Source organism: Oryzias latipes, chromosome 11 (assembly GCF_053564925.1).
Source record: "Oryzias latipes strain Hd-rR chromosome 11, Olatipes_Hd-rR_3.1".
Lineage (NCBI taxonomy): Eukaryota > Metazoa > Chordata > Actinopteri > Beloniformes > Adrianichthyidae > Oryzias > Oryzias latipes.
Genome location: NC_136247.1, coordinates 7,968,032 through 7,978,794, shown reverse-complemented (window position 1 = coordinate 7,978,794; position 10,763 = coordinate 7,968,032). Strand labels below are relative to the sequence as shown.

General features: G+C 42.6%; 1 protein-coding gene across 1 annotated transcript; it reads right to left on the bottom strand.

Annotated features, from left to right (window-relative positions):
• Nucleotides 1–1,000: 1,000 nt before the first annotated feature.
• si:ch211-152p11.4 (uncharacterized) lies at nucleotides 1,001–10,746 on the bottom strand. Its single transcript, XM_004074163.5, has 6 exons — nucleotides 10,538–10,746; nucleotides 6,266–6,769; nucleotides 5,240–5,289; nucleotides 4,980–5,113; nucleotides 2,481–2,647; nucleotides 1,001–1,830 (listed from the first exon to the last, which is right to left on the bottom strand). The coding sequence occupies exons 2-6, from the start codon at nucleotides 6,719–6,721 to the stop codon at nucleotides 1,660–1,662; spliced, it is 978 nt and encodes a 325-aa protein (XP_004074211.1). The 5' UTR covers nucleotides 6,722–6,769; nucleotides 10,538–10,746; the 3' UTR covers nucleotides 1,001–1,659.
• Between the last annotated feature and the right edge of the window lie 17 nt (nucleotides 10,747–10,763).

Below are 10,763 nucleotides of genomic sequence, written 5' to 3'. Positions count from 1 at the left end.
AAACCCTCACAAGTACAGTTATAAGCAAAGTGAAGGAGGCCTGTGGAGAACTCAATACTGAAGCCATTCAGTTGAAGGCAGAAGCTTCTGGGTTCACTCATCGTCTTGTAATTGATCACCTCCTGTTTGAGACAAAATCTTTCGCTGGACACAAGATCTTTACTTTTGGATCAGAGTCTCCAGCTCTGTTTTTAGAAAAGTGCTAAAGAAGCAAGAATTGCAGGTACACATCCAAAAAAAAAAAGAAAAACACCCTTCTGGTTGTGCCAGTTTGAAGGAGTGTCGTTTATTCGCTCATTATTGTGACCTCGTCTTGGCCTCTGCAGAGCTCCAACGCCTCCCTCAGCACAGACGTGCCTTCCGAGCAGTTTTTTTGTTTTTCCCAACCTAAGAAAACCCTGTGAACCATGAAGGCGTGAGCTGCTCGCCGAGATGGTTAATGATTACAGGTGAGTACTTTTACTGCTTCAGAGAAACTGGCAACCGAAGGTGCAACCTCCCAGCAACCAGCCCCCACCCAGCGCTGGACATTTGCCCCTGCCAGCCTGAGAATCCATCAGCTGTTTCGCTGTGGAAAAAATGCGATTCCCGAACTACGAATTCTGGGACAGTTGAAGCTTGTCTTCAACATCCTGATCTTCCAGAAGCTCAAACTAAAGAGACTTATCCTCATAAACTGTCAGAAGATGCAAAACCCGAAAACTCCAGCTACCATCAATGCTCCCTGCCTCCTGTGATGCTTGTTCTTGTGTGGGTTGTCTGCCAATCAGTTGACTCATGGAAAAAAGGGTCTTTTTCTAAATAAAACAGTGGCTTTCATTTTATAAAACTATTTGTATCTGAATCGTGGGCATCATGTGATGTAGATGCATTCATATTTGCAGGATTTGTGTTAAATCTGTAGCCAAAATGAAAGAAACAGGAAAAGGTTATTTCACTTTTTATAAACATTTTGACTGCGCATCGGTTTTAGCGAGCTCGAAGATCCCAAACACACAACTTCCATCTTCCATTTATTAAAGTTTGCTATGACACCTCAGTAAAAATGAACAAGGTCTTTGATGGATGAGGCGACGTGTAGATCTTCCTCAAAGTGCAGCCGTTCCAAGCACTACTCAAAGACAGGAAGCTGCACTTCTACACGCCTTCACCATCAGCACTACAAGCTTCTCCTGACCCATTTTGCAGGAATGTGCTGTTTTGTTGAAGAAGCTGCCATGTGTTCATCGTTTTTTAGCAAGTCCTTGAAGCTGATGTGAAAGTGGAAAACTAAAGAATGTGTGAGTCAGACCTGAATGAGGATCCGCTTCTGCCAGGATGACTCATAGGTCAGAGTTAAGAGTCTCAAATAAAACAAAACATCACATTCCAAGGAAGCGGGAACAGGAGTTTTTCTTCCAGAGAAGTCACGGAGTTGGATTCAGACACCCTGGAGAAGGCTGGTTCCCCAGGATTGAAGCTCGATGAAGGCCGCTCCACAGACTGCTCAGGAAACACTTGAATGTTGAAAGAACAGACATGCACCCAGTTCGACGGGGCGCAAGAGTCTCTTAACACAGGAACTCTTCTCCAATTAAAGTCCCTAACTCGTACTGGAAGCAACGTCCTTTCAAATCCTGAGCGCCGTGCAACGCCGCCCTGGATCCAGAACTCTGACCACTAGTCAGCCTCATCCATTAATGTCTGGTAAATAGTGGACTGCAGGAAGCGGGGGTAACAGTCTGTGTCCAGAAGAGAGTAGATCCGTTTCTGAGCCATGTTCAGGGAGGTGTGCGAGGGCGCCTGCAGCAGCTGGAGGGTGAGCTCTCTCGTCTTGCTGTCCAGGTTCACCTAGGACAACACGACAGACCGTGAGACCAACTCTAAAATTACAGTCCCAATTCTGACATTTGTGGATGATAAAAGCGACATAGGATAACAACAAACACAAGATCATGAACCCAGTCTAGCTTTGGTGAGCCAGACTCTAGGTTCTCACAGGTGCTACAGCTGGACTATTGACTATATGAGAACTTAATTAAACCAAGTCGAACTTGGACCAATCAGGGACTTGGATTTGGTAGTGATGTATGGATTTGGTTTATCTGGTGAGCCCAGAAATAGCGCCGAGCCTGATGACGTCTGCGTTTGTTTTTCAAATTCAGTTAGACAAAGGGGACTCTTCTAAACTGATGGTGAACCATATCCACCATTGCAAGGACGCTAGCAATACACCAAACTATTCCTGTTTTGTGCCCAAATCCCGAGATTTGCACCGCTTCACACCAAAACTCTCCCAACTGTAGGTGGCGCATATGCGCCAACAGTAGAAGAAGAAAATTAAGAAGAAGCCCCTCCCTGCTTGTCCAGTGTGAAAACCATGGGCTAAACGTGTGTCAAATGCCCGGTGTTTCAGTGGCTTTACACCTTTGAACCAGAGAAAGCTCTGTTATCAGAAGAAAAAGCATCAGACATTATGGGAGAACGCAAAGGGGCAGTACCTCACGTGTGGATCCTGGTTCGATGTAGGTGGCCCGGATGGCCTTGGCCCTCCTCTGCAGGCTGAATTTGTTTGACGAGTGCCGGTACTGTTGGCAGGCCAAGTAGAACTGCAGGTTCTCCTCGCTGAACTCTGAACGCAAGAACGCTCCGAACACTGCTACCCCGGCTGACAGAGAAAGAGATGAACATCCTAATGAAAAACATGATGGGAGAAGGCAACGGCAGCATTTTAACTCACTACTGCAAATCCCCCTGGAGAGCAGACCATATCCTGCTTTTGTGAATGGATTACAACAGACAGCTGAGAGCCTGAATGGAAAAAGCTGTTTATGATGGACTTCCTCTTGGACTGAGATCTTTATACATTACGGTCTTCCGATTGCAAAACTCAGAACAAACCAGTGAACCTGCTGATTACAGCATAGAACACAACACTGCCCATCAAAGACTCATATTACATCAGCATCAGTCTCCTCAGAAAGCTCACTTCTGCTCATCCCTTTGTTGTGCCTCCTGAAGCTCTCTGACAATAGGTACCTAAAGAAACCCAGACAACCTCAAAAAAACAAACAGCCCACGTATTTTCATTAGACTTTGCTTAACTCGCTTACATGCCTTCAGTGTGGCATATAGACTTGCACAGAATGGAGCTCTAAATTAGTGAGACACTGATTTAAAAAAGCCACACAAGACAAAGGACAGATCAGTTGCTCTGGAATAGGGCGAGTCCAGCTTCTTCATGTCCTATGCAGGTGATCTACTCCATAAAAAAAAATCTTAGGACAGTAACACAGATGTAACGGCAGGTTTGAAAGACTCTTTTTCAGAAGAAGAGCATGAATCAATTTCGTTTGTAAGAGTCAGAAAAGGCCAATGTGTCCAAGGTTGCATGAGGTGGATGTATAATTATCAGGGCTTGCCTACCCATCTGAATACCAAAGCACTTGAGTCACATAAGAATACAAAGGCTTCTACAGCCTCCACAAGGACAAAAAGGTTGGTATAGGAGTGATGAACCAAAAACAAGCTGATCAATTTTAGAGCCTACTCATAGGAGGTACTCCTTTACCATGACTCAATGGTATGTACAGCTGTGATCGCTCTGATCTGGACCTAACACAGCTTGCAGAAGTGGTCAGAGAATGAGTTAGTGGACTGTGGTGCAGTACGGTTCCAATGCGATTGCTAAATGTGCCAATTTGTCAAATCCCGCCCCACCCCAGTCACATTTTTTGGCTAAAACAAAGCAAGGCTTCAAACCACAACTTAAACAACATTCCAGTTGTCTAAGTGGCCTCACACCATACATGGCTCTAGAGTTGGACTAATTTGGTCGCATGTGCAACTACAATATCAGTGCTGCTGCATCTTAAAGAAAAAAAGAGGAAGAAAAATAAAACTTCTCCGCTACTCTGTATGTCTCATTCCTATATGTGTGTGTGTGCAGGTGGAACACACACTCAAATAAGGATTGTTTTTGTTCGACATTCTTTGGACTACCGTAGCTCTTCAATTGTTTACGCAATTTAAATAATTCCAGCAGAGTACAAAATCACACAAATCACTCAACGCAAAAAACACTATAAAGATTACAATGACAATTTAAAAAAAGGAAAAAAAATCATAAAAAACAACACTGCATTTTAGAAAAAGGGGGAAAAAAATCCAGAGACCACAATTAAAAAAAAAAAAAAAGAAGAAACAAAATAAAAAAAGAAACATTTTGGAAAACAAAAGCAATTGTTAAAAATGTGAAACAAGAAACCGGAAAATGTAGACTTAATGGGACATCACTGAGTGGATGATGATGTTTGTCCATCATTTTAACAGAAGGTTATTTGTCTTTCAGTACTTTCATTCAGGACATACCTATCTATTTTAAGATCAGGAAAGACATTTACTATATTTTTTTATTGTTTTAGCACACAGGCGAATCTGTAATGGCTGATTAAAAGATAAAAGATATGAGCAACTAGAAGAACTAGTTTCACAGTAGGTGGCCGAGAATAAAGGAAGAAATTATCATCACCTGTCCTCTTCTCCATCGTCAGCAGTTTCCATGACGGCACAAATGTTTTTCCTACCACAACTGAAGGATGGCAGCTCTCACAACTGCCTGGAAGATCATGTTTAGTAATCAGGCCGTTGAATCCGCGCATGAGAGGATTTTACTGATGAGTGCAACGACTTAGAAAGCTCAAATGAAGACGTCGTGCTACCAGGAAGAGCAAAACCCACAAGGATCCTCAAAGCTCTCCATGGTCCTGAATTCAAAAGTCACCACATTATTCTTTGGACTTTTTGGGGGTTTGGATGCATAAAAACACTTAATCATTTTAAGGTTCATAATTATAACCCTCCCTGAGAGCATGATGCTTTCCTACACTACTTTCCCCATGAAATCAGTGAGAATAAAAGCTCCCACATACTTCACACTAAGTAGTATCTAGACAGGTAAGGAGCAGCACGTACAGCTCCTAAAAGTACAGCATTCTTACTCGAGGAGGCCAGCAAGGTGTTCAGAGACTCCGCCCACTTCTCCAGCTCCGCCTGCCTGAACCTCTTCCTCCTGGTGTGGCCCACCTGGCTCCACTGCCGCATGAATAGCATGCGGGAGCGTCTCTCCTGTGCGCTGGGGAACACAACATCCCACGTGAAGAACACTTCCAGAAACTTCCGGTTCAAAGTCCCAACATGCTCTGCTGTTTATTTACACACAGTTGTCCTTTCATTACCAGGAAATGAGCGAGGTTCTCACCTGTCCTTCTGATCCGAGTTGTAAAGGTTGGAGTTGGAGGAATGAGGACTCTGAAAGAGAAATACTGGAAGATTAACAGACACACTACCCCCACCCTGGGGTTACAGTTGGTTGTAATTGTTGTTCATAACTGCAGGACTGCTCTGCTTCCTCTTTGACTCACCATGTTCCCCAAATTCCTGCAAACCCATATATTAACAAAACCAAACTCAATGCTGCTTTTCATAACATCCCATGATTTCCACTTTCAGCTCCTGGTTGGTTTCTGATTCCCAACAGGAAATAAGGTTAGGTGTAGACGTCTAATAAAAATAAAGCCATCGCTGACGTGAAACACAGCTCTGCCCACCAACAGTTGGGCACAGGACATCAATTCAAAAATCCAACCAGGTTTTATCTGGTTCAAACGTGACCGTCATTTTAAGTTCCTGCTCGAAGACATGCAGAAGAAGGAAGGGGTGTCTACAGAAAGGGTGGTCATCACCACATACCTGGAGCAGATCAGATTGTTCTCAGGTTATGCAACCCACCTTTTCTTTTAAGGAACTTTGACTCATTCTGCAGCTTTCTATGCAGCCGCTCAACTATTTGTTCCACCTCTTCTGTGCTGCCCCACAACCCAAGAGAACATGTTCAGTGTGTGACCAGACTGGAAGCAAATCTGGCTGCCAACACATTACACCCTGGTGTATCTGATTTCCTCTGTCTACAGCAGGCATGTCCAAAGTCCGGCCTGTGGACCAAATGTAGCTTGCATTCAATTTTCTACTGGCCTGCAAGGTGCTGTCATGAAATCAATACGTGGCCCCCCAGCACTTTCTAAGAACTGTGTGTGCAGTTTCTTGACTGTGATTGGCTTAATTCTGTCATTCTGTGTTAAATAGTTCCTTTGCGTTTAATTTTATTGTAACGATTTAAAGAATGCAGGCCGATTGGTTGGCCCTCGCATTTTCACCTCCAAAAAGTTTGGACACCCCTGGTGTACAGTCTGAAAGATTTTGCTTATCTGCTGCGCAGACGACCCACCTGGCTGAACAGACTTTTGAGGTGCTGTTTCGCAGTCATCAGCCTTGCTCGGTTGCGAGGCAGCGAGGATGTGGATGCCTGTGTCCTGTCCTTCTCCATGCTCTCCATGCTCTCCATGCTGCCGTTGGCGGTCTGAGCCAGCTGGCCGTCGCTGTAGGCCCTGAAGCTTTCGTTGAGGTTGCAGGTTTCCAGCAGCCGCGGGCTGACCTTGTCCACCTCGACCAGGTTCTCTGCGCTGACGCTCTGGTCTTTGTTCATCCGGCCCTTCTTCACATCGCCGACATGCTGCTTCTGTTTGACGAGGGGCGTTTTGGACGCTTTGGCGGGTCTGTCATTTTGTGGGGAAATTGTCTGGGAACGAGAGTCTTCGTTGATCATGTTGCCCGCCCCCTTCATCTTCCTCAGTGTCAGGAAGTCCAGCTCCATCAAGGATCCCTCAGAGCTGAATCTGCGCATGGTCAATGACTGTTCAACAGGCGGCGAAAGAAAGTAGAAAATGAAGTGCTGCAAAAAAAAGAGGGGAAAAAAAAACAAGTAGAAGGTCAGAAGGTAGTGGAAAGGGTGGGGTTAAAGATGCTCTATGAATCCTTTATGGAATCCAACATCAAGTTTAAAGATGTGACACCTTCAAAAGGTTTCAAATCATGGGAATGATGGGGAAGTTTGGTACATCTCTACCTTTCCAACAGTACCAGAACCTATACTGGGAAGCGGCCCATGTGCTAGCATGCAGGCAGCATCAACATGACACCTCCGACTCTTTCATTAAAAGTGGAGATTTGTGCCCTTCAGACTGTCAGCGCAGCACTTCCAGTTTGAATCTGGAAGAACCTTCGTAATACTTCGATCCAGCCAGGGAAAACATCATGAAAATGCCTTTTTGTTTTGATTTATGTATTTATTTAGGATAAAAGCAGGAACGGTGGGTCCGGTTTTTGGACACAAATGCAGTAAAAGCTAATTTTCACATTTCCTCTGACCGCTGCAGTTTTTCAGCCGTCACAGCTCACCTTTTCTGACATTTTGGTTTTCTTTGAGCATTTCAATTGAGTGCCGTCTCCCACTGCAACCTATTATTTTAACCGGGTCACTGTAACCAACTGTGTCAAGGTGCTTTCCCCACAATCCTCCCCCGTCCTATTGTGTCACAAATCAGAACCAATAAGCAGCCCCGTTATCTGGGACAGACCGGTCCCATGAGCAGCAGAGAGCCTGACGAATTTACAGCTACTCCGTTACCTACATCTTTGGCTGGTGCCACGTAGTTCTGGTAGATTTGGGTCAAAGTGTTGCTATATCAGCGAGGAGTTTCATCAATCAGTCTGCTAAAGGAAAAGATTCAGGAAAGCAAAAGTTCTATCGTTAAAAATTTCCTCTAAAATGATTTTAAAAGACTGAAACTGAAAGCATAATGAATCGCTCAGACCTGCAGGATCTTGAGACCAATTACTAAATTAACTGTACAACGCCTGCCAAGCTTACAGTTCTGTTTGGTGTTTGATGATCTTCTATGGAAATGAAACAAAAGCCTTTCCAACCCCTTAAACAAACTTTTGGTCCAAACAAGTTCCAAAAACATTTTGCAATACAATCCAGATTCTGTGGAAACGGGAAGATTTGGAGCACGCATAAATACTGTCTTCAAGTTTCAATGATCAAAGCTGTTTTTTTACAATTGTGGGGATAATGGTAGTCCCAAATAAGATGGAAAAAAATATTTAAAAGTCATCAGTTGACAGTTTCTACACAGGAAAATACTCGCTTCACCCAATAAAACGCTATAATTAATTTTGCCTTCTTATCCATTTTTAAGTCATGTTCACTGGTTAACGATAAGATTATTGTCTGAAGAAATTTAAACTGGAAAAAGAACAACAAATCTCTTTGAATAATGGAGAAAAATATTTATTTCAAACATTTATAGCTGTTCTGGAATCAATTAAAGTAATAAAACAGGTGAAATATGTTGGCAATAGTTCAGGATAAACTAAAAAGTAAATAAATCATGAAAATCTGGACTCAAAGCCTTTGTCTTAAGCTAAAAAAACAAAAAAACATCTTTTTGTGTGTGCTAAAGTCTGAAGCTGAAAAAAGATCATCTCCTTTGCTGTTTCTGTTTTTGTTTTTTGGTTGAAAATGACGCATTAGCTGCACGGCTGCTCCCTTTCCTGCAATCAGAGAAAGAAAAGCCTGTTGGGGCATGTGCAGAACACTGGCTGTTTGTTTCCTGAACGCATCGCCAATTTAGAGCTTTGACAGGGAAACGCAGACTCACTGTTGACATGTAAAAAAAACTAAACTGAAATAAAAAAAACTCCCATCAATGCGCGCTCGCCGCCTGACATCAGCGCCTTTATGGGATGCTGTAAAAGCCCTTTCAAAGCAGACTCTTCAGCTCCTCTGCGGTGGAGATACGAATGCATTTCTGATGAGATCGACCACAAACAGCTTCCCTGACAGGTTTCTCCTCTGCATCTTCATCCCCCAACTGCTCCTCATCCTCACATGGCTGCCTGAATGTCAGCTTCAGACGTTTGACTGGAAAAGTTCCTGAAAGGAAAACAGTTTCTGCAGTTCTGCAGATTTCTTCCTGAAGGCAGAAATACACCCACGCTTTTATTAGACTCCTCAAAAAGCGGGTCAGGGAGGGAGACGCCAATCTGCTGCTGCTCCCATGTTCTGCCATAATGGAAACACAATCACACACTCCCCCAAAAGGCCACCGGCCACATGAGCCCCGCTTCTCTGGTTGTGCCAGACAACAGTCATGCAACAGAACCTATTTAAAGCTGCAGACTGGGAGAACCTCAAGAACCAATTTAACCGAAAACAAGAATAACACACCAATTAGGAGTTTTAAAACCTGTCAGAATCCAAAAATGTCTTATTTCATTCTTTTTCTTCAAAGAAAGCAGCTGTTTTACAGACAAAATTTTTAAAAAAATCCAAGCTGAAATAGAAAATTTCTCAACGTTCTGAAAAACCTTTGAAGTTCTTTCCAAGACTGAATTTTTTGGTCTTTGTGGAAAAATGTAAAATCTAAAAGAAGGAAAAAAAAATTTATTTCATAATGGTAAAGACATTTAAAAAAAAAAACCTCAAAGCTTTTAAAGCAAACAGAAAATACTATCATGAAATTATGTTAAAAAGAAAGACGGTTTCATAAACTGCTGAATAAATATTCAAAGTAAAATTTTTCATTTTACAAAAAGTGACATCTTTGCAAATAATTCTACAGCACTTTAAGAGGAATCTTTATTAAATGTAAGGAGAAAATGGTAAAACAAGATGTTTAGGAACAAAATACACAAGTGAACATAATCTAGAACATAATCTAGATCCTAATCTAGAAAATCTAGAGGCATTTCCTACATTGATTTCTTCTAAAAAATAAAACCATTTATTATTTTGTAGGAAAACTGAATATTTTTCAATATTTTGCAGAAAAAGAAATTATAGAGAAAACCCAGGTTTATCAAATAGAACGTTTTCTTCTTTTTCAACACAAAAAGCTTTTAAAGGAAACAGAAAAAATAGAAAACCGAATCCCGGAGAACATTAAAACTTTTTTGAATTTTTTTTTTAAAATCAAAGAAACTTGTTTCCTTATTGGAAAGAACAAATGAGATTATGGTTTAAAAAAGAAAATATATTCTCACATGTTTTTTATATGATACGTTTTATAAAAAAACGCTGAACTAATTTTTGTTTAAACTTTTAATTTGGAAAACGTAATAAGGTCTTTCGAAATATTTTTAAGAGGAATTTAAATCTAATTTAACAGGAAATGGTAAAATATATATATAAAAAAAACAAGATCACAGAGGAGTGAACATAATCTGGAATGTAATCTCTGATGAAATTTAGGATTATAGATTAAAACTAGAATTGTTTTCTTCTACAAAAAAATAAAATAAAAGGGTTAAAGGAAGTATTAAGGTAGACCGAGGCTTGTTTTACTCCAGCTTGGGTTCGGATGGAACTGATTCCTGAAACGCTGCTGCTGAACTGAGAGCTTCGCAGTCCGCTCACCTGCAGCTCACCTGAGCGGAGCGCGCGAGGAACAGGAAGGCAAATCAGAGCTGAGATTTTGGCTTTTTAAAATGTCTCGAGCTCTATCGACACTTTTCGAACTCCACCGAACCGTCCTGTCAAAGTTCTCTTGCTGAACGCATGCTCGTTTGAAGAGCGTCCTCGCTCTCGGAGCGGAACCGGGTCAGAAGGCTCGGTTCAGACCTGCTGGGAAGACGTTCAGCCTCGCGAGACACTCACCTGCACGATCCGAGACCAACCGGCTCTGCTGCTGGTTTCAGGTCCGACTGCGGTTCTGGATCCGCTCTCCGCGCTTTGCTTTACGGCACGAGTCCACGCGCAAGGAATGGGGGGGGCAGCAGCGTTAACTTTCCTCGCGTGACGAGAACGCCACACCTTCACCCTGCCTCGACATGTCCGCACCCCACGCGCGCGCGCGCGCGCCCGGCAGACGTAAAATGATAAA